The 27,824-nt window shown below is 42.2% G+C and overlaps 1 protein-coding gene across 3 annotated transcripts in view; it reads right to left on the reverse strand.

Moving 5' to 3' along the window:
- The window catches only part of TBC1D14 (TBC1 domain family member 14), a 133,482-nt gene extending 107,081 nt beyond the window's left edge, over positions 1 to 26,401 (reverse strand). Inside the window, exons 1-2 of one of the 3 annotated variants that reach the window (XM_056555074.1) lie at positions 26,284 to 26,401; positions 14,552 to 14,690 (exon numbers count right to left, since the gene is read on the reverse strand). In XM_056555074.1, coding sequence (XP_056411049.1) covers positions 14,552 to 14,654 — 103 coding nt within the window. In that variant the 5' untranslated portion in view covers positions 14,655 to 14,690; positions 26,284 to 26,401. Of the gene's footprint in view, positions 1 to 3,725; positions 3,818 to 14,551; positions 14,691 to 25,972; positions 26,176 to 26,283 lie in introns of those variants that run through there. The other 2 variants (XM_056555075.1, XM_056555076.1) reach the window with 2 other exon arrangements.
- Positions 26,402 to 27,824: the final 1,423 nt, after the last annotated feature.

Raw genomic sequence — 27,824 nt, forward strand, 5'->3', positions numbered from 1 at the left:
ACCACCTATAACTTTTTCATTTTTCCATATATGGGGCGGTATGAAGGCTAATTTTTTGCGCTGTGATCTGTACTTTTTAATTGATACCACATTTGCGTAAATGAAACTTAAAATCACTTTAAATTTATTTTTTTATTTTTATAAAACGTGACAAAAAGGCAGAAATTTACTTTTTTTTTTATGTTTACACAATTCACCGTACGGGATCAATAACATTTTGATAGTTCAGACCTTTATGCACGCAGCAATGCCAATTATGTTTAAAAAAAAATTTTTTACGCTTTTTGGTGGTAAAATGGGGAAAAAGGGACAATTTCCATTTTTATTGGGGGAGGGGATTTTTCACTTTTTTTTTTTTTTACATTTTTTAACTTTTGTTTTTACACTTTTTATGTCCCCATAGGGGACTATCTATAGCAATCACTTGATTGCTAATACTGTTCAGTTCTATGTATAGGGCATAGCACTGATCAGTGTTATTTGTGATCTTCTGCCCTGGTCTGCTTGATCTCAGACCAGAGCAGAAGACCCCCAGAGATGGGCAGAGGCAGGTAAATTTAGATTTAGATGATTGGATCCCCGTGGCAGCGCCACGTGATGATCAGATCATCTGTTTAAATGTGCAGATTGCCGCAGATGCCGTGATCTGTACTGATCACGGCATCTGAGGGGTTGATTGTGGACACTGGCGCGATCATTGATGTCCACCATTAAAGATTTCAAAATTACTTCTATTTAAAAATCTTAATCCTTCCAGTTCTTATCAGCTGCTGTATACTCCAGAGGAAGTTCTTTTCTTTTTTAATTTCCTTTCTGTCTGACCACAGTGCTCTCAGACACCTCTAGCCATTTTAGGAACTGTCAAGAGTAGCAGAAAATCCCCATAGCAAACCTCTCCTGCTCTGGACAGTTCCTAAAATGGACAGAGGTGTCAGCAGAGAGCACTGTGGTCAGACAGAAAGGAAATCCAAAAAGAAAAGTACTTCCTGTGGTGCATACAGCAGCTGATAAGAACTGGAAGGATTACGATTTTAAAATAGAAGTAAATTTACAAATCTGGCATCATTTGATTTAAAAAAAATAAAATAAAATAGTTTTCCAGTGGAGTAACCCTTTAAAGAAGTAGTAACAGGTCTGTGAGAGCCAGAAATATTGCTTGTTTGTAGGTGACCAAATACTTCTTTTCCACCATAATTTGCAAATAAATTCCTAAAAAAAAAAAAAAAAAAAAAAAAAAAAAATAAGACAATGTGATTTTATGGATTTTTTGCTCATTATGTCTCTCATAGTTGAGGTATATATATGATGAGAATTACAGGCCTCTCATCTTTTTAAGTGGGAGAACTTGCACAATTGGTGGCTGACTAAATACTTTTTTTGCCCCACTGTGTGTGAGCACTATATGGAAATATAATGTGAATGCTATCTGGCAGTATCATTTAGAAATGTTATATTATTTTGGGCAATTTCTATCTGTATTATGTGAGCACTATATGGCAGAATTATTTAGGCACAGTATGGAAATATTAAGATGGCTACCATACACATATCTGTGGACACTACTAACATTAGGCATTGCGTGGATTTGTTGAGCACTGAATGGCGATACTGTGATGACATTGAATAGGAGTGGATACCTGAGTAATATAATGTGGGCACTGTATAATAGATTTAGTCCTACATAGTAATATTATAGAAATATTATGCGAGCTACCATATGCATATTTGCATTGCGTGAAAGTGTTTCTTGGGGATTCAATTCGGGATCGACCGATTATCGGTATGGCAGATATTATCGGCCAATAATCACGTTTTTGGGCATTATCGATATCGGCAGTTACCTTGCCGATAAGCCGATAATGCCCCGCCCCCACCGCACCGCGACCGCCCGCCCCCCACCCACCGCGACCGCCCCCCCGACCCACCCCCCACCGTAGTGCTGGGCGATATACCAGTATGATCCGGATGCTGATTTTTTTCTCCCACGGTATGGATTTTTGCCCATACCGCTATACCGGTCGGGCCCCTCCCCCACCCTCCGAAAAATTAAACTTACCCGTAATGGGGGTGGTCCGGGCCATCCATCCTTCCTGTAGTGTCCGGCGGCATTCCGGGTGGAGGGTGAACCGGTCCAGGCTGACCTTCTCCGGGGGTCCTCTTCTCCACTCCACACTAGGCTCCGGCCTAGTACGCTGCATAGACGACGCTACGCCGTGTCGTCAGGTGCGTCGCTGCGCAACGGCGTCTATGCAGCGTTACTAGGCCAGAGCGGAGAAGAGGACCCCCGGAGAAGAAGGACAGCCCGGACCGATTCACCCGCCACCCGGAATGCCGCCGGACACTACAGGAAGGATGGATGGCCCGGACCACCCTCCCCGGATGGTCCCTGCAGCAACTGGGAAGGTGAGTCAGGGTTCTGGAATGGACAGGGGTCTGTATAATATACTATACCTACAGTAGGCTCTCCAGCTGTCCGGACAGCCAACGGCTGTCCGGGCAAGCTGGGAGTAGTAGTTTTGCAACAGCTGGAGGCACCCCTAGGTGTGGTGCGGCGCGGCAGAGGAAGCAGTGGCGGTGATAGGTCTCAGGACCCCCGGACAGGCAGGGGGAGAAGCGGGTGGCGGCGGTCGGCCTATGGCACCGCAAAAGCCACTGCAGTGCATTGATTTAAAGCGCCCGCTTTCAATCAATGATCTGCAGCGGTGTCGCAGGGGGATAAATAGCCGATAACTTATACCGATATTCCGGTATAAGTTATCGGCTATCGGCCCTAGCCGCCCCAGATTATCAGTATCGGCCCTAAAAAACGATATCGGTCGATCCCTAGATTCAATGGCAATACTGTGACAGAAATTTATACTGTTTATTACCTAGGCATATAGCAATGTTATGTGGGCACTGTTTGGCAGTATTATTTATTCATAGTACGGAGATATTATACTGGTTCCTATACACATCTGTGGACATTATATAATTAGGTACTGCATGGTGTTTTTTTTGGGCCCTGTACAGCATTGTATGGCTGAATTTTGGTACACGTATGTGCATTTCCTATATGCATAAAAAAAAATAATAAATAAAATAAAATGGTGGGCAGTGGCTATACATTGCTATAGGCTCTTTAAAACCGATCCAGCTGCACCTAAACCATATGATTCAGCTATGGTATGCAATTCTCATTACAGTATATAGCTCATAGGAGATTATGCCAAATATAGCACCAACACTCTAAAAATAGCGGAGTGTCACTTTAACAAATGTGACTGCTCCTGGATATTATGCACACTTAAAGGTATAGGGATCCTACGAATACATTCAGGTCTATAAAGGAACCTATTCCACATCAATCACTAGATTACACTTCATGCATAGGATCAGTTCTAAAAATCTAATATCCTAAGGTAGCGTTTCCCAACTAGGGTGCCTCCTGCTGTTGCAAAACTACAACTCTCAGCATGCCTGGACAGCCAAAGGCTGTCCAGGCATGCTGGGAGTTGTAGTTTTGCAACAGCTGGAGGCCCCCTGGTTGGGAAACACCGTCCTAAGGTCTCCAATTAAAATCGTCATGGCAATAAATCGGTTCTCTGCAAACTAAGGAAGAATTGCCAACAGCGATGAAACTCTGCAGGTAAATGATTAACTGTGTATAAGACCAATCCAGGTATTGTGCCCATTACAATGAAGTGCACACATATCAAGGATAACACTATAGCAGGTGTCACTACCGGTGGGAAGTTCTTATGTATATGCGGTAATATACATTGCGGCACAGTTAGTGGGAGATTTATCAAAACCTGTGCAGAGGAAAAAGTTGTCTGGTTGCCCATAGCAACCAATCCATTTGCTTGTTTCATTTTTCCTAAAAATGAAAGCAGCAATCTGATTGGTTGCTATGGGCAACTGGGCAAGTTTTCCTCTGCACCTTAGAGCTTAGCTGCATTGCCTCTGATGAGCTTTAGGCTGCTCTATTTCTTCTATGCTTTAGGTTTAAAAGGGGTACTCCGATGGAAAACTTTATCAACTGGTGCCAGAAAGTTAAAACAGATTTCTAAATGACTTCTATTAAAAAATCTTTACCCTTCCAGTACATTTTAGCAGCTGTATGCTACAGAGGAAATTAATTTCTTATCGAGTTTCTTTTTTGTTTTGTCTACAGTGCTCTCTGCTGACACCTCTGTCCGTGTCAGGAACTGTCCAGAGCAGCATAGGTTTGCAATGGGGATTTTCTCCTGCTCTGGCACCGGAGTACCACTTTAAGTTCACACAGGACGGATAAATACATATTTTTTTGCTTATGGATTTAAATGGGTAAAATGCATAGTGGAGTACAGTAACATGTAACCACCTTTGTTGATAGAGGTCAGCAAATCTACAGTAAATGGAGCAAAATCTGAATGGTGCCTATCGTCTGCTGATTAATTTTAGTGTGAAAAGCACAAAAAAAAATGTCAAGAAAGTTTCCCGCTACCCCAAATAAGGCTGGGTTCACACCACGTTTTTGCAATACATATTCCGTATCAGGTTTTTGATTAAAAAAATAAAAAAAAAAATGATTCTTCAAAACCTGACTAAAAACTGTATCAAAACATGCGTACAAATTTTGATCCGTATACGGTTGCATATGTTAAGAAAAAATAAGTATACGTTTTCAACTTTTCACTCCATTGTTTTACAGTTGTAGTCGGTCCCCTCTTTCATAGCCAGCACTCTGCTCCCCCCATTCGGCCCAGGCGTTTTTAAATCAGCAGTAGACTGCATAAGGGTTTCCTCCTAGCATTCCCCCAGCCCTCTGGCAGGGAGCACTTGGTAGGTATTCACATTGGTGTGGTTGCACTGCGGCAGTAATTGTTACTGTGATGGTTTGTCTGTGGGGTGCGGTGGCCCGGAGCCAGGAGCTTGGTCGGGCAGTAGTGGGGCTGCCTGGCCACTGGGTCGCTCCCCCTGTGGGCATGGTGTTGCGGTGGTGGTGGCCGCAGCCTGGGGCTACGCCAATGTTTGGTTAGGGACACAAATATTTCATTTTTGTTTTACCATTATGAATAAAGTTTCACTTGTTTGATTGAAATTCCAAGAAAAAAACTGTGCATAGTCAAAAACCGTATAGAACCGTACGCACACACGGTTCTCATGTTAAAAAAAAAAAAAAAAAAAAAAAAAAAAGAAGAGTATATATATGTTTCAATAAGGGTTTTCACCCGGACCAAGAACCGTACAGGATGCAGAACGGACACAACCGGATGTATCTTTTGGCATACGGTTTTCAATGGAGAGTCAATGCATACGGTTTTCAAAACTGTTCCGTACGGTTTTCAAAATTGAACACTTCTACGGGAACTGTATTGCAAAAACGTGTTGTGAACCCAGCTTAAGGGTGCATTCACACCACGCTTTTGCAATACAGTTCCCGTATAAGGTTTTTGAGGAAAAACGGATTCCTCAAAACCTGACTAAACTGTATCAAAACGTGTGTACAAATTTTAACCCGTATACAGTTAAAAACCCTATACGGTTTGAAAACTGACATCCGGTTGCATCCGTTTTTTTAAGAAAAAAAACGTATATGTTTTTAACTTTTCACTCCATTTTGAATAAAGTTTTACTTGTTTGATTGAAATTCCAAGAAAAAAACTGTGCAAAGTCAAAAACCGTACGGTGAAAACCGGATGGAACCGTATGCACATACAGTTCTGTACGATTCCCATTGACTCCCATGTTAAAAAAAAAAATAAAAAAAAAAACACGTATACGGTTTAATACAGTTTTTCAACCAGACAGTGATAGGCTGCGGTTTTGGGTACAGGGAAAAAAAAAAAAAAAAAAATGACAAAACCGTACAGGAAGCAAAACGGACACAATCTCATGCATCTTTTGGCATACGGTTTTCAATGGAGAGTCAATGCATACGTTTTCAAAAAGGTTCCATATGATTTTTACATAGAAAACGTATAGAGGAACTGTATTGCAAAAACGTGGTGTGAATGCAGCCTTACACAGATCTGATCTGCTGAGGTCTCCGATGACTGTATCCAATGCAGTTCTTGCTGACCTGTTTTTTTCAGATTCTCTCACTTTTAGCTGCTGATATTTTATTCATTTTGCATATGGTTTGTGCATATATTTTGCAGATTTTCCTGCTGACCTAAATAGGAACAATACACAATAATCCACAACTCCCAATAAAAAAGAATTTTTTGCTGCATGTTTTGCCCAAATGTTTTGGTGCCTCAAACATCTGCTGCAGAAACGTCTGGCAGAGATATTCTGCCGTGTAAACAGTGCAGCTAAATCCCATAGAAATTAATGGGGCTCTGCAGTAGCTGAATGCCCGCACATTTTTGAACAGTTTGAGCCCGGTCTTAAGGTCAGTTTACAAAGGCGGATTTTACTACCATTGACTTCAATGGGTCGGCAGAAAAACAGCAATTCAGGCATACACACAGATTTTCTCGAAACCCATTGAAGTCAAAAAGGCAGCAAAAATCTGCAGTGGATTTTCCTCTGCACTAGGTCCATTCACACGTGTGTATTTTGCTGCAGATCTTTTAAAGCCACTTTTTCTTTGCTGCTTATTTTCTGCTGTTAAGTCAATGATGCAAAAAATAAGCAGCAAAATCCACCCATGTGGACGGACCTAGTGCAGAGGAAAATCCACTGCAGATTTTACTAGGGTAAGTTCACATATATACGCTGCAGATTTTATGCTGTGTAAGGGTGCATTTACAAGAGTGGATTTACTTTTAAACTTGCAGCATGTTTCCTGTTCCCAGTTCAAATGGGGGCAGGCTCTCTGCGACAAATTTTCTGCAACAGAATCACTGCTACGGAAATATCCACTGCAGAACCCATTAAAGTCATTATGGTCTGAAGCAGATTTTCTTTTTTTTTGCACTAAATTTTTTTATTCCACACTTTTCTCCATTAATACAAACATGAACCCCAATGGGGAGGCCCAACCCCACAAACTCCTGAATGCAGCAGACTTTCAACAGCAAGTTTAAAAGTAAATCTGCTCGTGTGAATGCACCCGGTACATTTACATGAACTGTACCTGCCGCAAATTTTGATGAATATTTCCTGCTGTTCATTTTGCTACCCATTGACTTCAATGGGTAGGAAATGCAGCTGCAGAAAATACACAGCAAAAGGGTACATTCACACAAGTGAATTACCTGCAGAATTTCGGCAGCGCATTTGCTGCAGAAAATCTGCAACGGATTTTACTACCATTGACTTCACTGGATCCGAAGGAAAAATCTGCAAATCTGCCTCTATTGCAGATTTTCTGCTGACCCATCAAAGTCAATGGTAGCAAAATCCACTGCGGAGATTCCACAGGTAATCCGCCCCTGTGAACGTACCTGCTGCATATTTTGATGCATATTTTCTGCTGGTGATTTTGCTACCCATTGACTTCAAACGGGTAGGAAAATCAGCTGCAAATACTACACAGCAAAATACAGCATGTGGGAGCATCTACATTATAATATTCCATAGTGTGTGTGTGTGTGTGTGTGTGTGTGTGTGTGAGAACACACTCTTAAAAAGGGTAATACATTGACATAATCTTAAAAAGAAAGGTGTTATACAGAAATAGAAAACCAGAGCTGATTTCTTCTATAAAAAAATAAAATAAAAAATATATAAATACAAATATATAATAATAATAATAATAATAATAATAATAATAATAATAATAATAATAATAATAATAATAATAAAAGCACCACACCTGTCCTCAGGTTGTGTGCAGTATTGCAGCTCAGTTCCACTGAAGTAAATGAAGCCAAGATGTAATACCACACACAACCTAAAGGACGGGAGTGGCGCTGTTTTTGAAATAAATCATCCCTGTTTTCTATTCCTGGATGACCCCTTTAACGCTTCACATAGTGTCACGTACAAAGTGCAGTATAGAGAATATTACAGGTAACTTTCCAGGCATACTGAAAACAAACATCACTATAAAAGACGCCGCGTTGCACGCAGGACTCCAAAGCAAACACCTGGAAGCGACTGGAATCTCTAATGCCAAAACCGGGACGCTGAGAGCAACAAACGCTCAGTCCTGTCCAAAAACAGAGCGCCGACATGTTCACACGTGTAAATCACTGCAGGTGTTTTATTATGCAGATAGACCAGCCAGGGGCTGGGAACGACAACGTCTGCAATAATGTGAACAAGCTATGCGAATCACCAAGGCTGTGAGCTCCTGAACACAGATACGGATTGTCTTACTCGATTGCAATACACTAAATCTGCTTAATATCTGTTTACTTGGAGTCGGATGGAGCATGCTATGATCTGAGCACGGATCCACATGATACAGCAGAGGGCATAAGGAAGCCCCACAAGGGCCCCATACAAACCAGGGCTGTAACACGGACGTGCACATGAGGCCTTTGGTTCTCACTAGAGTTAAGCGAACTTACAGTAAATTGGCTCGTAGCGAACCTCGCAGCTTGGCTGTTGATTACTTTAGTCTGCGTAAATTAGTTCAGCTTTCCAAAGTCTCTGGTTGTCTAGAAAAGTCTTAGGTCTCCTAGGTCTGTATCCACCTTTTCCAGGCAACTGGAACCCTTGGAAAGCTGAACTAATATATGCAGACTAAAGTAATACACAGCCGAGCTGCGAGGTTCTCTACGAGCCAATTTACTGTAAGTTCGCTCAACTCTAGGGGAGATACCCCACTCTGAGCTACAATGTTGAACTGCTATCCAAGCTGCATTGCTTAGGCCGATTTCACACTACAAGTTATCATCCTGCTTTTTTTTACTACCATGATTTTACAATAGCAGATAAAAAAAAAAAAAAAAACGGAAAAAGAAAACTGATGCAATAACTGACCATCATCCGTTATTTAAAAATTATTATTTTTTTTTTTAATTAAAAAACCTAATGTTGTTCATCTATTATTACCAGTTAGGGTGGGTTCACACCATGATTTTGAAATACAGTTTTTGGATACAGTGTTTTTTAGAAAACAAGATTACAAAAAAAAAAAAAAAAAAAAAAAAAAAAAAACAAGAACGGCCCAAACCGTATTCAACCATATTCACTACAAATCAACCGTACTGTTTAAAAACAGTGAACGGTAATACATTTGTAGTCCAGTTACATACAGTTTTTATCATGAAAAATCTATATTTCACAGCATATTTCAGAAGGTGGGGGGGGGGGGGGGGGTTCTTTCGGCTCGTACTGCGCATGTGCAAGGTTAAAAACCGGATAGACAAACCCGGACTGAACCATAAACATTTACGGTTCTCAGAGTCCTATGTTAAAATAACCATATATGGATAAAATACGATTTTTCAACCGGACAAAAAAAAACGTGGTAGGCCACGGTTTTCTGTCCGGGGAAGAAAAAATTTAAAGAGTAAAATGTAAAAATCCGTATGGTTTGAAAAACAGAGACAACCGTATACATTATGGTGCATACAGTTTTGAATTGGAAGTCTATGGGGGCACGGTTTCCTGTATGGTAGCATACTTTTTTTTTATGAAACTGTATGCCGAAACCGTATAGTAAAATAGTGGTGTGAACCGACCCTTACATCCATTTTGTCTATTTTTTTTTTTTAGCAGGTTTTTAACCCCTTTTTGTAAAACTGTACTGAGCATGCTCAGTACAAAAAAAAAACAAAACGGAAGTTAAAATACCTGAAAATAACAGATAACTGTTTTTTTATTGAACATCCATTTCCCATAGACTTCAATGTTAAATTTTGACGTCCGCCATTTTTTTGCCGCACCAAAAATTAGTGCATGCACAAATAACTGACATTGGTAAAAGCGGACATAACTGATGCAAAAGGAGGTTCAAAAAAATCCCATTGACATGAATGGGATTTCTTGCTGGCCATTTTCAGGACTTTTTGCCGGGAGTAGCAACTGGGTTTTTTTTTTACAGGATGATACCTGTAGTGGGAAAGGGGCCTTAGTCCAGTGTTTCCCAACCAGGGTGCCTCCAGCTGTTGCAAAACTACAACTCCCAGCACGCCCAGACAGCCTTTGGCTCTCCGGGCATGCTGGGAGCTGTAGTTTTGCAACAGCTGGAGGCACGCTGGTTGGGAAACACTGGTTTACTCTGACCGATCTGGTCCATCAATTTATTATAGTGTACCTGTCATCAGCAAAAACTTTTTGTATAATGTAGGATACCATTATATGTATATTTGTAATATACATTGGTGAAAAAATGTGTATATTTTTGTCCCTGCAGTTATTGTCTGTGTGTCTCTATGAGGAGTCCAAATACAGGAAGTGAGGGTGGACAAGCAGGGCTCTGTGCAGTGAGGCTCTGTGACACACTACTGGCTAATACAGCAGGATGATTGACAAGCCAGGAGCCTGCACAGAGCCCTGCTTCTCCTGCCCTCACTTCCTGTATTTAGACTCCTCAGAGAAACACAGTGTATGTGCTGCAGGGACAGCGTTATTTTTACCCAAAAATACACACATTTTTTAACTAATGTATATTACAAATATACATATTATATTATCTACAGTATATAAAAAGTTTTTGTTGAGGACAGATGGACCTATATGACCAAATGTAATACTATGATGGAGAGACTTGTACAGTTAAAGTAGTCCAGTGGTGAACAACTTATCCCCTATCCTAAGGATAGGGGATAAGTTTGAGATCGCGGGGGGGTCCGACCGCTGGGCCCCTCCCTGTGATCTCCTGTACAGAGCCCCAACAGCCCGCGGGAATCTCCGGCTCTGCCATAGAGATGTATTGAGGGGGCGTGTCGGCCGCCGCTTCGAGCGGAGGTCGAAACCTGCCATCTGGCCGGAGAGCCGGATGTGTGTAGTAAAGTAAGGGAGGAAGTTCTCCCCTGTATGGCTTCAGATGATGTCACGCCTACTGGGGAACGCCCCTGTGAATATGACTGAGCAGAAAATACGGAGCAATATCAAGGTACAAAACTAACAAATAAAAATAAAGGCATGGGGTGGTTTATCACAATGGGGTCAATGAACTGGGAGGATTATAACATTTTACAAGATCATGACAGGTACTCTAACTTAAAGGCGTGGATTCGGATTCTGTCGAAAGAGTGAACATGTTCATTCTTTTGCTGAAATGCATTGCAGTCCATGGTAAGCCGCTTAATGCCTTGCGCTAACATTAAGCGCCAATTCTGGCAGAGGCTACTGCAAGCAGAATTTCACTACGAATAATTCAGAGCTGAGCAGCGGAGTACCCCTTTAATTTCCATTTATGGTAGCAGATAGGAACAGTACTTGCCTGGTGGCCAGCCTTGCTGAAAGTAGTATTCATAACTTGCAAAGTTTAACCCTATCCGAAGGAAAAAGGATAACATACCGACCAATGGGGGTCCAACCCCTGGGACCCTCCATCAATCACAATAACAGATGAAAACTTTCCCCTGGTAAATAACTTTGTGAATTGGGAATAGTCCTTTATGTTAACCCCTGACCTTTTAAAATAGGTGATATTAAGTCATAGGCAAAGTTTTGTGATGTCCCCTTTTAGTAATACTCTAATGAATTCTTGCATAGAAACCCTCTGTAGAACCGCCTAGTACATTTTTCTAAGGATTAGCTCTTACAATCAAGTCCAGAAAACCTTTCTGCAATTCTTTCCTGTCAAATACAACAAATTCAGTAAAAAGTTTGCTAATAAGGGTGGTTTCACCCAGGTTATTTTTATTTAATTTAATTTTTTAATGAATAAAAACACTGCATTATTTGCAGCATTTTTTCCCAGCTTTTTTTTATTACATTCACTGAAGAAACAGTGAAATGTTAAACGTACTGCTAACAACTTTGTTTTGATCCCTCAGCATTTAGGGTAAAAAAGGCTTTTTTTTTTCTGGCATTTAGGGTACATTCATGTGCATATTTTTGCAAAGCTGATTTTGTTACCCATTAAAGTCAATAAGTAACAAAATCAGCTGCAGAAGTTCTGCAATAAAATACGCTGCAAAATATGCACATCCTTAGGACTTGTTGACACGGGCAGATTTCCCTAGTAAGTTGATCCAGAGGAAGGCAAAAAACCCTCATACTCGATGTCCTTCCCAGGTCAAAATATGACATCAGAATAGATCCCTGGATCAACGTTCTGTCCATATAAATCTAGAATCCATAACTTGTAATGTTATTATTCTCCAAAAATGCATCCAGACCCCTTTTAAAATGCTTTTACAGAGTTCACCATGACCACCTCCTCAGGCAGAGAATTCCACAGTCTCACTGCTCTTACAGTAAAGAACCCCCGTCTGTGCTGGTGTAGGAACCTTCTTTCCTCTAGAAGTAGAGGATGCCCCCTTGTTATAGATACAGTCCTGGGTATAAATAGATCATGGGAGAGATCTTTGTACGGCCCCCTGATATATTTATACATAGTTTTTAGGTCTCCCCTAAACCTTTTTTCTAAACTAAATAACCCTAATTCTGATAATCTTTCTGGGTACTGTAGTCCTCCCATTCCTCGTATTACCCTGGTTGCCCGTCTTTGAACCCTCTCCAGCTCCACTATATCTTTCTTGTACCCTGGTGCCCAGTACTGTACACAGTATTCTATGTGTGGTCTGACTAGTGATTTGTAGAGCGGTAGAATGATTTTTGTCGTGGGCATCTATGCCCCTATTGATGCACCCCATGATTTTATTTGCCTTGGCAGCAGCTGCCTGACACTGGTCACTACAGCTAAATTTACTGTTAACTAAAACTCCCAAGTCCTTTTCCACGTCAGTTGTCCCAAGTGTTCTCCCATTTAATACATAATTCCAGCCCGGATTTATCCTCCCCATGTGCATTACCTTACATTTATCAGTGTTGAATCTCATCTATCACTTCCCATCCCAAACCTCCAACCTATCCAGATCCATTTGTAACAGTGCACTGTCCTCTATAGTGTTTACCGCTTTACAGAGTTTAGTATCATCTGCAACGATTGCTACTTTACTATTCAACCCCTCTACAAGGTCATTAATAAAATATATCACAGGACCCAAGACTGACCCCTGTGGTACCCCACTAGTAACAGTCACCCAATCGGAATAGGTACCATTAATAACCACCCTCTGTTTCCTATCACTGAGCCAATTACTTACCCACTTACCCCCAGCCCAAGAATTCTCATTTTATGCACCAACCTTTTGTGTGTCACCATTTCAAATGCTTTGGAAAAATCCATATATATACACGACATCCAGCGATTGCCCCTGGTCCAGTCTGGAGCCCACCTCCCTATAACAGCTGATCAGGTTAGTTTGACAGGACCGATCCCTCATAAAGCCATGCTGATGTGGGGTCATACATTTATTTTTATCAAGATACTCCAAAATAGCATCTCTTAGGAAACCCTCAAACAATTTACATACAGCAAATTGCCACCAAATTTGCCATGCGCCAGTCCTGGGGAACAGTCCCTGCTATTATCCCTGAATATTAAAAATAAGGGTCTGTCTATTACATTACTTAATTCCTTTAGCACACGGGGGTGAATGCCATCTGGACCTAGTGATTTGTCTATTTAGATTGTTTTGTAGGTGGCACTGTACTTCTTCCTGGGTTAGACAGGTGACCTGTACTGGGGATTTTAACTTCTCACTGTATTTCACCTGGTATTTCATTTTCCTCGGTGAATACAGTGGAGAAGAATATGTTTAATATATTTGCTTCTTCCTGATCCCCGTTTATAATTTCTTCTTTATAATTTTTACACTTTCCTTTCCAACCTCTTTTGCTATTTATATAGTTATAGAACATTTTGGGGTTAGCTTTACTCGCTTTGGCAATGAGTCTGTCTCTATTTTTGCGGCTTTGTTCTTTTTTTTTTTTTTTTTATCTGTTAATGGGGCAGCCTCTCCACAGAAGATTTCCAGCAATGGAATTTCCACTGCAAAAAAAAAAAAAAAAAAAAACACTGCAGACCCCATTGAAGTCAATGGGATCTGCAGTGGAAATTCTGCCGCAGAGAACCCATCCCTTTCAAACTCGCAGCAGGAAACATGCTATTAATTCTGCCGCAGAGAGCCCACCCCATTCATACTCGCAGCGGTAAAACACTGCTAACTTACAATGAAATCCGCCAGTGTGAACGAGCTCCTACTTCTAGTATTTCTTTTGGGACTTTAAATAAAATGTTTAAAGAAAAAAAAAAAAAAAAAATAGATGTGTGAAGGAAGAAAAAATAAAATAAAAATAAAATAAAAAACAGAAAAAGCCAAAACAAGAAACCAGAAACAAGACCGGAGAACCTTGGCACATGCAACTTTACACATTAATCTTGACAGCTGGAATTTGTCTGCAGCGTGATGAAGGTTAAGGATGAAGACAAAAGGAGTCTTAAAAAGGGGAAGATATTTGCACAGAGACCATGACCTTGCAGAAATAACAGGATGCAGCTCCAAAACGGCCTAAGGAGCCGTTTACATATACATAAGCCTTGTATATGCCATCAAGCGTGACCACGTATACACTTTTTTTTACTATAAACACATTCTGGAACCTGGCAAGGTTGTTCCTGTTGTGCCCGGCAGCTGAAGTGTAAAATGCAGTAAGCTGGTATTACCTTGGAAATTGTGACCTCCATTTCTCTGCAGCTCATGATGTGACATTGCCAGCCAAAAAGAGTTTAAAGCAAGAGTGGCACGGCGGTAGCGGGATCCGGGCATGTCATCTTAGGCCATTGCTTCACACGTCATAAATTCCTGCATAAAAGAGAGAAACACATTAGAAAACGGTCATATAGCCTTCTATCAACAATGCATGAAAGCATACGCTAGGTATCCACTTCCTGGGCACATAAATAGTCTCAATGATGCATTGTAACTTATTTTAAAGGTATGAATACATTTATATTTTTACTGCATCAATGCAATGAAGCAACTTCAGAAAAGGGTTTTGTGTTAAAAAAATAAATGTACTACAGTTGTGTATACAGCTCCCAGGCAGAGCTGTGTGTCTCCATTATAAGGACGAATAAACACAGCTTTCTTGATCACACTGCTTATCTGCATTGTCTTTTGCCCTGCATTGATATTTAAAATTTTTACCTAACCTCTTAAGGACGCAGGAAGTATCCATACGCCCGTGGCAATTCTGGTCCCCACCACTAGGCGGTTGGGGACCGGAGCCGGATGCCTGCTGAAATCATTCAGCAGGCATCCCGGCATATCGCCCAGGGTGGTCATTATGCCCCCCCCATGTCGGCGATGGCCGCAGATCGCTGGACAATTCAGCCCAGCGATCTGCGGCGATTCCGGGTCAATCGGGTCTCCAGTGACCCGGTATTACTGGCTGATCGGGGCCGTCTCTGACAGCCCAGAACAGCCAGAGCCAGCAGTGGTGAGGTGGCACTGGTGCCACCTCACAATCGCCCTGATTCGTCCGACCAATCAGGGCGCCTGCTGCGGGTGTCACTCCCGCACCCGCTCCGCCCCTCTTCCGGAGGACGTGAGCGGGAAGAAGACCCCGGGTGCTGGTAACCCCGATCCCCGGCGTCCCTGTTGGGGTCGGAGCAGCAGCAGGAGGAGAGTGACAGCCTCCTGCTGTTGCTTAGCAACAGCTCCCAGCATGCAAAAAGGGCATGCTGGGAGCTGTAGTTATGCAACAGCAGGAGGCAGACCACCACAACTCCCAGCATTCCCTTATGGGCATGCTGGGACTTATGGTTTTGCAACAGCTGGAGGCACATTTTTTTCTATGGAAAAGTGTACCTTCAGCTGTTGTATAACTACAACTCCCAGCTTGCACAAACAGCTAAAGTGCATGCTGGGAGTTGTAGTGGTGCATCTGCTGGTTGCATAACTACAACTCCCAGCATGCCCATTGGCTGTCGGTGACTGCTGAGAGTTGTAGTTTTGCAACAGCTGAAGGCACACTGGTTGTGAAACTTAGAGCTTTTTTTTTTACCTAACTCAGTGTTTCACGACCGGTGTGCCTCCAGCTGTTGCATACTACAACTCCCAGCAGTCACCTTACACCATACATGCTGGGAGTTGTAGTTTCGCAACAGCTGGAGGCACACTGGTTTTGAAACACTGAGTAAGGTCACAAACTCAGTGATACATAACCAGTGTGCCTACAGCTGTTGCAAAACTAAAACTCTCAGCATGTACAGTCTGTCAGCGCATGCTGGGAGTTGTAGTTTTGCAACAGCTGGATGTTCCCCCCCCCCCCCCAATGTGAATGTACAGGGTACACTCACATGGGCGAAGGTTTACAGTAAGTATCGGGCTGCAAGTTTGAGCTTCGGCAAATTTTCTGCGAGAAACTACTGTGAACCCCCGCCCGTGTGACTGTACCCTAAAAACACTACACTACCACAAAATAAAATAAAAAAGTAAAAAACACTACATATACACATACCCCTACACAGCCCCCCTCCCCAATAAAAATGAAAAACGTCTGGTACGCCACGGTTTCCAAAACGGAGCCTTCAGCTGTTGCAAAACAACTACTCCCAGTATTACCAGACAGCCACTGACTGTCCAGGAATGCTGGGAGTTTTACAACAGCTGGAGGCACCCTGTTTGGGAATCACTGGCGTAGAATTCCCATATGTCCACCCCTATGCAATCCCTAATTTAGGCCTCAAATGCGCATGGCGCTCTCACTTTGGAGCTCTGTCGTATTTCAAGGCAACAGTTTAGGGTCACATATTGGGTATCGCCGTACTCGGGAGAAATTGTGTTACAAATTTTGGGGGGTATTTTCTGCTTTTACCCTTTTTTAAAAACGTAAAATTTTGGGGAAAAGAAGCATTTTAGGTAAAAAAAATAAAAATTTTTTTTTACATATGCAAAAGTCGTGAATCACCTGTGGGGTATTAAGGTTCACTTTACCCCTTGTTACATTCCCCGAGGGGTCTAGTTTCCAAAATGGTATGCCATGTGTTTTTTTTTTGCTGTCCTGGCACCATAGGGGCTTCCTAAATGCGGCATGCCCCCAGAGCAAAATTTGCTTTCAAAAAGCCAAATGTGACTCCTTCTCTTCTGAGACCTGTAGTGCGCCAGCAGAGCACTTTTCACCCCCATATGGGGTGTTTTCTGAATCGGAAGAAATTGGGCTTCAAATTTTGGGGGTTATTTTCTGCTATTACCCTTTTTAAAAATGTAAAACTTTTCGGAAACCAAGCATTTTAGTTAAAAAATTTTTTTTCTTTTTTACATATGCAAAAGTCGTGAATCACATGTGGGGTATTAAGGTTCACTTTACCCCTTGTTATGTTCCCCGAGGGGTCTAGTTTCCAAAATGGTATGCCATGTGGGGTTTTTTGCTGTTCTGGCACCATAGGGGCTTCCTAAAGGTGACATGCCCCCCAAAAACCATTTGCCGCTCCTTCCCTTCTGAGCCCTCTACTGCGCCTGCCAAACAATTAACATAGACATATGAGGTATGTGCTTACTCGAGAGAAATTGGGTTTCAAATACAAGTAAAAGTTTTCTCCTTTTTACTAGGGATCGACCGATATCGTTTTTTTTAGGGCCGATACCGATAATCGGTGCAGGTTAGGGCCGATAGCCGATAACTTATACCGGAATATCGGTATAAGTTATCGGCTATTTAACCCCCTGCGACACCGCTGAAGATCATTGATTTAAAGCGGGCGCTTTAAATCAATGATCTGAAAGGATGCAAGAAAGGATGCAAGTTACCACAAAATTTTACCACTATGTTAAAGTAGAATATGTCACGAAAAAACAATCTCAGAATCAGAATGATAACTAAAAGCATTCCAGAGTTATTAATGTTTAAAGTGACAGTGGTCAGATGTGCAAAAAATGGCCGAGTCCTTAAGGTGAAAAAGGGCTCAGTCCTTAAGGGGTTAAAAAAAACAACAACAAAAAAAGAAAAGAAAAGTGCTAACAAACCCTTGGGCTATGTATATTTTAATACCGCTTTCTTAGGTTTATTTTGAGCTTCCAAAAAAATAAATTAATTAATTATAATAATAATAATAATAATAATAATAATAATAATAATAATTAAGTTTTTACAGGAAAATAAAATTTTATTTTTTTTTAAACTTATTGCTCAATTTGTCAGCTGTTTTGAGGCTATAACCCATAAAACTGGTGTTTCTAAATGCAATTTTTTTTTTAGAAGCTTACATATGTCGAAATAGAAATGTTGAAATGTAATCACCCAAAAAAAAAAAAAAAAAAAAAAAAAGATTAAAAAAAATAAAAAAGTCCTTGCCAATTAATTTGACGTCTAGTAGGAACATAGTGTTCCTTTGGCTGTCTGATGATGCAGGGAGTTGTAGTTTTGCTGCAGCTGGAGGTACCCTGGTAGGAAAACACTGCCCTAAGCAGGGTGATTTCATCAATCCACCCATCCTTGCCAACATACTGACAGTATGACCGCAATATTGTGTCGCACACATTGCACAACTTATTGCCCTTCATTGGAGCACACCATCAAATTGCACTGCAAAAGTCAATGTATAGCCCTAGCTTAAAGGGGTACTCTGCTGCTCATCATTTGGAACAAACTGTTCTGAACGCTGGAGCCGGGAGCCCGTGACATCATAGCCCCGCCCCCTCATGACGTCCCGCCCCACACCCTCAATCAAGTCCAAGGCTAGGTTTAGACTACGGAATCTCCGGGCAGAAAATTTCTGCCCGGAGATTCCGAGTTCCGCCTGCGCCGACTGAATTAGTCGGCGCTAGGACTGCGCGGACACTGCAGTCTCCTACAGACTGCTATGTGTTCCACTAGGATTTCCGCCTGAAGAAAGAGCAACCCCTTTCTTCAGGCGGAAATTTTCAAGCGGATTTTTCATCCGCATTTTCCGCTTCACAAATTCCGAAGTGTGAATTTGTGAACGGAAAACCATTCACTACACTATGCATTATAGCAAGCGGAATTTCTGCCGGAAATTTCAAAGCGAAAATTCCGGCGGAAATTCCGTAGTCTGAACCTAGCCTAAGGGAGAGGGTGTGACAGGGGACAGGACTTCATGAGGGGGCGGGGCAATTACATCACAGGCTCCCTGCGCCGACTCCAGCGTTTGGAACCGTTTGCAAATGCTAAGCAGCGGAGTACCCCTTTAAAGCGGTCATGGCTAGCCATGATTGCAGGCATACATTTATTTTTATTACCATAGCTCTATCAGTGCCGAGATGTAAGTGTTTATCATATTATGCAAAGGACGATTGAAGGAGAACTCCGGTGGAAAAAAAATGGTTTTCAAATCAACTGGTGGAAGAAAGTTAAACAGATTTGTAAATCACTTCTATTTAAAAATCTTAAAAGGGGTTGTGCGCTGCCCTGCAGTTCGGAGCTCAGCTCACAGCGTCCGGAAGTTCATTACTCCAAGCGCTGTGTGCGGGCTTCCGTGTTCGCAGCCGCCGGGCGTAACGTCCCGCCCGGCCCCTTCATGACGTCTCGCCCGCCCCCTTCCCATAGACTTTCGTTGAGGGGGCGGGCGAGACGTTACGAAGGGGCGGGGCATGACGTCACGCCCGGCGGCTGCGAACACGGAAGCCCGCACACAGCGTTCGGAGTAATGAACTTCTGGACGCTGTGAGCGGAGCTCCGAACTGCAGGGCAGCGCACAACCCCTTTAACCCTTCCAGTACTTATCAGCTGCTGTATACTACAGAGAATTTGTGAAGTTCTTTTCTGCATGATCACAAGTGCTCTCTGCTGACACCTCTGTCCGTGTCAGGAAAAGTCCAGAGCAGGAAAGGTTTTCTATGGGGATATGATTCTAATCTAGACAGTTCCTGACACTGACAGGGGTGTCAGCAGAGAGCACTGTTGTCAGACAGAAAATAAATTCAAATTTCTGTTTTATACAGCAGCTAATAAGTACTGGAAGGATTAAGATTTTTTAATCAAAGTAATTTACAAATCTGTTTAACTTTCAGGCACCAGTTAATTTGAAAACATTTGATTTCTACTTGCTTCCACCAGAGTTCTCTTTTATAAGCCCAGGGGGTGTTCCCCTGGACAGCAAGGGTCTAGATAAGCCCCGCCCATGTCCTCTATCTAGTAGTTTAGTCAAACGAGGTAGGTGGATGCAAGTGGGCGGTAATAAAGAGAACTTTGGCAGCATTAACCTGGCCTTTTGCGCTGCTGGGGAACAACCCCTGGGCTTTTTTTTAACCTAATTTGCATAATAACTATAAAGCTTATGTCTCAGTAATGGAAAGGACTATGGTAATAAGGTTTTGCTGGAATCATGATGACCATTCCCAACACTAAAAGGGGTAATCCAAGGAAAAACTTTTTTATATATCTATATATATCTATATATCTATCTCAACTGGCTCCAGAAAGTTAAACAGATTTGTAAATTACTTCTATTAATTTTTTTTTAGTCCTTTCAGTACTTATGAGCTGCTGAAGTTGAGTTGTTCTTTTCTGTCTAAGTGCTCTCTGATGACACGTGTCTCGGGAACCGCCCAGTTTAGAAGCAAATCCCCATAGCAAACCTCTTCTACTCTGTGCATTTCCCGAGACAAGCAGAGATGTCAGCAGAGAGCACTGTTGCCAGACAGAAAACAACAACTCAACTTCAGCAGCTGATAATTATTGAAAGGATTAAGATTTTTTAATAGAAGTAATTTACAAATCTGTTTAACTTTCTGGATCCAGAATACCCCTTTAAAGTTACTGGGCCGCTGTGAATTTACTGCAAACCTGCAGGCTACTCTATTCACACATATAAAAATTCATATAAAAGGCTCCTTGCAGACACCTCATAGATGCGCGTAAAGAAAAGAAAAAAAAAAAAAATAATAATAATAATAATAATAATAATAATAATTATAGGTAGATGAAAGTACTTCTAATGAAGTAGAAAGGGGTAGGCACACCACTATATGGAAACCAGAATAACGTATTCGCTAGTATGAGTGTGTACCAAGCCGCGATCTTCCGTTCAGCCAATAACTTCAACACCGTGCACTCACCGCATAGTCTGTGTATTCAGTCCAGGAGGCTCAAGGTCCGTGAGACGTCCACAGATGGTACCGAAGCGCTCGGAGGCAACGCCAGCCGTTTCACAAGGTACTCCGTGCTTCTTCCGGCCTCCTCCGGAGGCCGGAAGAAGCACGGAGTACCTTGTGAAACGGCTGGCGTTGCCTCCAAGTGCTTCGGTGCGATCTATGGACATCTCACGGACCTTAAGCCTCCTGGACTGAATACACGGTATCCCTTCTTTGTTATATTATAGATGAAAGTACTTGCCTAACACCGTAATGGGGTAGCACTAAAAATCTTGCACAAATTAATCCACTTATTGAAAGGGAATCTATCAGGAGGTTAGGGTACCCTAACCTGCTAATTGGGGACTATACACTAAAGGATTATGTTAGTTTAATATGGCATTCCAGTGCCCAGTTTTATGCAATATGATTTTTCATTTTTTAAAAATTTTTTTAACTAATTTTTATTGAAAGTTTTTCCATTTATAAGACAAAATTAAAAAAGAAAACAGCAAAGTAATATTATATTGGGTCGCAAAGTCCCCAACACTGTCAGTAAGGAATATGCATTTTACTGATATCCAAATGAGATCGTCCGGTGCACTGGTTCCTAGGTGCACCAATACGGTTGACCGCCATCTCCTCTAACAATGCCTCCCCGTAAATACTGAGCCGCCCCTCTGCAGTGGTCTTTAGTTCTGTTACTACTAAGGGGCGGCGGCAGAGAAGGAATTGTTAGAAGAAAGGGCAGCCATCCATATCCGTGTACCTAGGAGTAAAAGAATGTCCCTAGGGCACCGAACTACCTAATGTATAGATCAACAAAATGGATATTATGGAGAAACAATGCACCAGAGCACCATATTAAAATGTAGCCTAATCCTGAGGGCATCACTCCCTATTAGTCTCTATAAGCAGGTTAGGATTCCCTGCTGATAGATTTCCTTGTGACCTGTTGGTCTCCATTGTGCAACAGACCGTCCAGCTCCATTGTTTGTCCATGGAATTGACTCTGCACCAAGACTCCCGAAATGAAGCTCCAACACGGATGTAACCTTTGCCGTAGCTTCTTCTATCAACTTAGTTTAAAGTGGTACTCCGGTGGAAGACTTTTTTTATCAACTGGTGCCATAAAGTTTTGAAAATTACTTCAATTTAAAAATCTGAATCCTTCCAGTACTTAACAGCTGCTGTATGTTCCACAGGAAGTGCTTTTCTGTCTGACCACAGTGCTCTCTGCTGACACCACTGTCTTTTTTTTTTTTGTTTGTTTGTTTTTTAGGAACTGTCCAGGGCAGGAACAACTCCCCATAGCAAACCTATCCTGATTTAGACAGTTCCTGACATGGACAGAGGTGTCAGCAGAGAGCACTGTGGTCAGACAGAAAATAAATTCAAAAAGTAAAGAACTTCCTGTGGAGCATACAGCAGCTGATAAGTACTGGAAGGATTACGATTTTTAAATAGAAGTAATTTAAAAAATCAGTACCCCTTTAATAAGCTTTTGACAGCTTTAAGAAGCTCTTTGGGTCTATTTATACAGCAGAATTTCCGCTTGCTGTATTCCACCTAAAATTAAAGGGGCACTCCGCCCCTAGACATCTTATCCCCTATCCAAAGGAAAGGGGATAAGATGTCAGATCGCTGTGGTTCCGCTGCTGGGGAGCCCCGATATCCCCGCTGCACAGAGCGAGTTCGCTCTGCACATAATGACGCGCAATACAGGGGCCGGAGCATCGTTACGTCACGGCTCCGCCCATTGTGACGTCACGGCCCGCCCCTTTCAATACAAGTCTATGGGAGGGGGCGCGGCGGTCTTCACGCCCCCTGCCATAGACTTGCATTAAGGGGACGGGCCGTGATGTCACGAGGGGCGGAGCCCTGACGTCACGCGGCTCCGTCCCCTGTATCGCCCGTCATTACGAACTCGCTCTGTGCTGTAATGATAGCGCAGTGCCGCAGCGGGGATCCCGGGGCTCCCCAGCAGCGGCACGGCGGCGATCTGACATCTTATCCCCTATCCTTTGGATAGGGGATAAGATGTCTAGGGGCGAAGTACCCCTTTAAAGCCCAAAGACTTCTATGGGATTCCGCATTCCAATTCACACTTTTGAATTTCTGTTTGCGGAAATTCAGAAGTGTGAATGGGAGTGCGGAATCCCATAGAAGTCTATGGGCTTTAATTTTAGGTGGAATACAGCAAGCGGAAATTCTGCTGTGTAAATAGACCCTTTGACTGTCCGGGCAGGATAGGAATAGTTGTTTTACAACCTCTTCAGAGCCAAAGGTTTTGGAATACTGGCTCTGTCATTCTGTAAGCATAGGCCATCAATAAATGTGACATTTTTAACTAGCTGACTGCTGGGCTCCCACAAATCCCAAGAACGAGGATCCTTTGTCCCATGAGTGAATGAAGCAGTAGGGAGCATGCTCGACCACTGCTCCATTCAATGCCTCAGACTATACAAGATAGCCTAGTACAGGGCTCAGCTATGTTCAGCAATAGAGACGAGCAAACTTACAGTAAATTCGATTTGTCACGAACTTCTCGGCTCGGCAGTTAATGACTTATCCTGCATAAATTAGTTCAGCTTTCAGGTGTTCCTGTGGGCTGGAAAAGGTGAATACAGTCCTAGGAAAGTGTCTCCTAGGACTGTATCCACCTTTTCCAGCCCACGGGAGCACCTGAAAGCTGAACTAATTTATGCAGGAAAAGTCAGCAACCGCCGAGCCGAGAAGTTCGTGACGAATCGAATTTACTGTAAGTTCGCTCATCTCTATTCAGCAGTGCAATAGCAAGTAAATTGAGAGAAGGACATGCACACATACTCCATTACATTAAGTTGGGGGGCAAGAAACCCCCAATCCTGTGATCTGTGGAAGCCCCACCAATCAGATACTTATCACCTATCCTGAGGATAGTAGATACATTTTAATCTTGGGCTAACCCAATTTTTTTCTATAAAGCGGAGGTATATGTTGGAAGTATTACCCAAAGTATACCATACAGTGGCATATGAGCTACAGGGCCCAGTACAAAAATAATGTCTCACAATATTTGGGGCATTCTCCTGTGCTTCTATATACACATTAAAATTGTGGGGGGGGGGGGGGGGAAACAAACAAGTGGCATTCTCCTGTGTATATTAAAATGGGGAAAAATACACATAAGTGGCATTCTCCTGTACGTTCATATATAGTAAAAGGAGGAAAAAAATAAAAGACACTAACAAGATGACTCTGGGCATACGGCTATATTTAGTGTGTGTGTCGGGAGATTTCCCGAATCGTACGCCAAATGTGTCCCTCAAAGCGTAGTGTGAAAATAACCGTCTACTTAAAGGGGTTATTCAGGAATAAAAAAATTTTTTTTTTTATATATCAACTGGCTCCATAAAGTTAAAAAGATTTGTAAATTACTTCTATTAAAAAAATCTTAATCCTTTCAGTATTTATGAGCTTCTGAAGTTAAGGTTGTTCTTTTCTGTCTAATTGCTCTCTGATGACACGTGTCTCAGGAAACATCCAGTTTAGAAGAGGTTTGCTATGGGGATTTGCTTCTAAACTGGGCGGTTCCCGAGGCATTTAGACAGAAAAGAACAACCTTAACTTCAGTACTTAACATAAGTACTGAAAGGATTAAGATTTTTTAATAGAAGTAATTTACAAATCTGTTTAACTTTATGGAGCCAGTTGAGAGAGATTATATATATATATATATATATATATATATATATATATATATATAAAAAAAAGTTTTTTCCCTGGAATACCCCTTTAACTACATTACATGTGTGCATCTAACCACTGATTCCCAGTACTTTTCCCATCACCTTAAAAAGACTTGATGCAAATGCACCACTATTTTGGCACACGTGTGTGTGTGTGTGTGTCTCTACATATATATATATATATATATATATATACATATATACATACACACACATATATATATATATATATATATATATATATATATATATACACACACACACACACCAATTGTGATATGAACATGGCCATACTGAAGAGATGTATTGGGCTAATTCCTTCGTTAATATTATGGCTATGTTCATATTACAATTGGGCCATATATATATGCCAAAAAAAAAACAGGATCTACTTGGACCAGGTGCAACAACTATACACTATACCCAGGACCCCTATAGCAATGTCTACCGCCATTTCTAATAATCCCATGCTTTATACCAGATCTACAGGTTGCAACTAGTCCCCAATATCATCCTGCATAGCCCCGAGCAATCTCCAAACACGCAAAATGCTAGAGCGTGTACAAAATTCCCACGAACTACAAAAACGGCAATGAAGATAAATGGGATAGATACACACATGGCCGCCTCAACTCCAGACTGGGGAACCGCATTCTCTGAAAAAAGTGAAACCCTGAAACCCCCTACCTAATAGGCATTTACTATAGATATCTAATAAAGGAGTTACTTATATTAGGAAGAGCACTCCATACCCACTTATATAGAATAGGTACATTTCCAACCAGTGTACCTCCAGCTGTTGCAAAACTACAACTCCCAGCTTTTGGCTGGGAATTATAGTTTTGCAACAGCTGGAGGAAGGGTGCCTTAACGCCTCGTTTTTGCAATACAGTTCCCGTATACGTTTTCTATGTGAAAACCGTATGGAACCGTATTGAAAACCATATGCATTCACTCTCCATTGAAAACCTTATGCCAAAGATGCATCAGGTTGTGTCCTGTACGGTTTTGTCAGTTTTTTTCCAGTACCCAAAACCGTAGCCTACCACGGTTTTTGGGCCAGGTGAAAAACTATTAAACTAAGTTTTTTTATATTTTTTTTTTAACATGGAATTGGGATTAATTCGGTTCCATGCGGTTTTCGACTATGCACAATTTTTTTTCTTGGAATTTCAATAATTATATATATATATATATATATATATATATATATATATATATATATATATATATATATATATATATATATATATATATATATACACACACACACACACACAGGTAGATACATATCAATGTACATACATAGAGCAGATCTACCTTGAATTTTACATCTTTCTGCTAAATTAAAATTCTCCCCCCTCCACATGACTTTGCACGGTGCCTCAAGTTCCTCATTCACCTCACAACACGCCTGCCCATCACTACAGCACAGGGGGGGAAAGTTGTCCACAGGCCCCAACTTGTGAAGTGCAGGCACCTTGCAGCCCCTTGTGACAGAGTGCAGACTCTCCCCTGGATACGCACACAGCGCACAACACCGCATAGATAACGCGAGCTCCCCCCGGGCACGGAATACACGAGACCCCCCTCCCAGGTTAGAGACCCCGAGCAGACGACACCACACTGACCTGGCGGGGGTCTCTGAGCGCAGTGTCCCCCTCCTCAGTCTGTGAGCCCGGCGCTGCAGGTGCTTGCTCTTGTTCCTGGATAGGAGGCGCCTCCTCACTGCCTGTCACCTCCTCCTCAGCCTCAGCCCTCCCTCTTTCCCTGGGCTACCATCTACCTCCTCCTCTGTCATGCCTGCTGCCTCCTAATGATAAGCAGCAGAGCTGTCTCCATTCACATGCAGCATGGAGGGGAGGTCTTACCTTATGTTCTTGTCTGAAGACACTGCTTGTGTATTAGGACATAACCATAGGCCTGCACTGCCTGCATGGTATATACCAGTGTTTCCCAACCAGGGTGCCTCCAGCTGTTGCAAAACTACAACTCCCAGCATGCCCAGACAGCCGAAGGCTGGAGGCACGCTGGTTGGGAAACACTGGTTTACTCTGACCGATCTGGTCCATCAATTTATTATAGTGTACCTGTCATCAGCAAAAACTTTTTGTATAATGTAACCTTCGGCTGTCCGGGCAGGCTGGAGGCACCCTGGTTGGGGAAACACTGGTATACACTATGGAGGAGATTTATCAAAACCTGTCCAGAAGAAAATTGCCCATAGCAACCAATCAGATCGTTTCTTTCATTTTTTTAACAAGGCCTCTGAAAAATGAAAGAAGCGTGCTGATTGGTTGCTTTGGGCAACTGGACAACTTTTCGTGATAGCCTGGGGGAGTTGGGTGTAGGGAGTGTAGCTGTGCAGTTACTTAAGGGTGCTTGCTTAACCCTTTCTATTCGTGATGCCAGGGTGAGGGCTACTCTGTAATGCTTGTCCTACCGCCACCCTTCCCAAGAGCGATAGGGAGGTATAGAATAATTGAATGTCCACAACCGGAGAGTTTGCTGAAAACAGTTGGAAAGTTTACTGAATATTTTATGCAAGCTTCACAACAGGAACAGTCTCTATACATGCAAATTATCTTGGAGATTGACAAAGGTTGGGACCTTAAGCAATTTAGAGTCCTTAGACTGATATGCGCTGTTCCACTGGATTTAGGGGAATTAGTTGCGGTCCAGTAGTCACGCTAGCTTTAGCGGGGATTAGTTGAGAACTCACGGTTTAGTTTAGGCTGAGGCCGGTAGGTTTTCAGGCCTAGCGTGTCTTGAAAGTTGCGCAGATCCGTCCTGCTAGTCCGGCATCCACGAGAGCAGCAACCCAAGAGAGCAATAATTGGCTACAGCTCCCTTATATGGGCAGGGGCTGGACTAGAGCTAATTGGTCCAATACTGCTGTCAATCACCTTCACACAGAATTATGGGTAGCATGTGAACCAAGGACCTCCAAAGGTCCTCTACCATACCATAGAGGATTTAACATGGTCACATGACCGAAGGTCCTGCGACGCTAACAAGGTTAGTACTATACATTATATTAAATATACATTATTATTAAATATGTACATATATAAACATCATGAAATTAAAGTGGAAGAGAGGCGACTAGGGGCTGTCCCACCTGTGGGACCCTACCTGAGCGTAGCTACTCTGACTTTGGGGACCACCATAC

Source organism: Hyla sarda, chromosome 1 (assembly GCF_029499605.1).
Source record: "Hyla sarda isolate aHylSar1 chromosome 1, aHylSar1.hap1, whole genome shotgun sequence".
NCBI lineage: Eukaryota > Metazoa > Chordata > Amphibia > Anura > Hylidae > Hyla > Hyla sarda.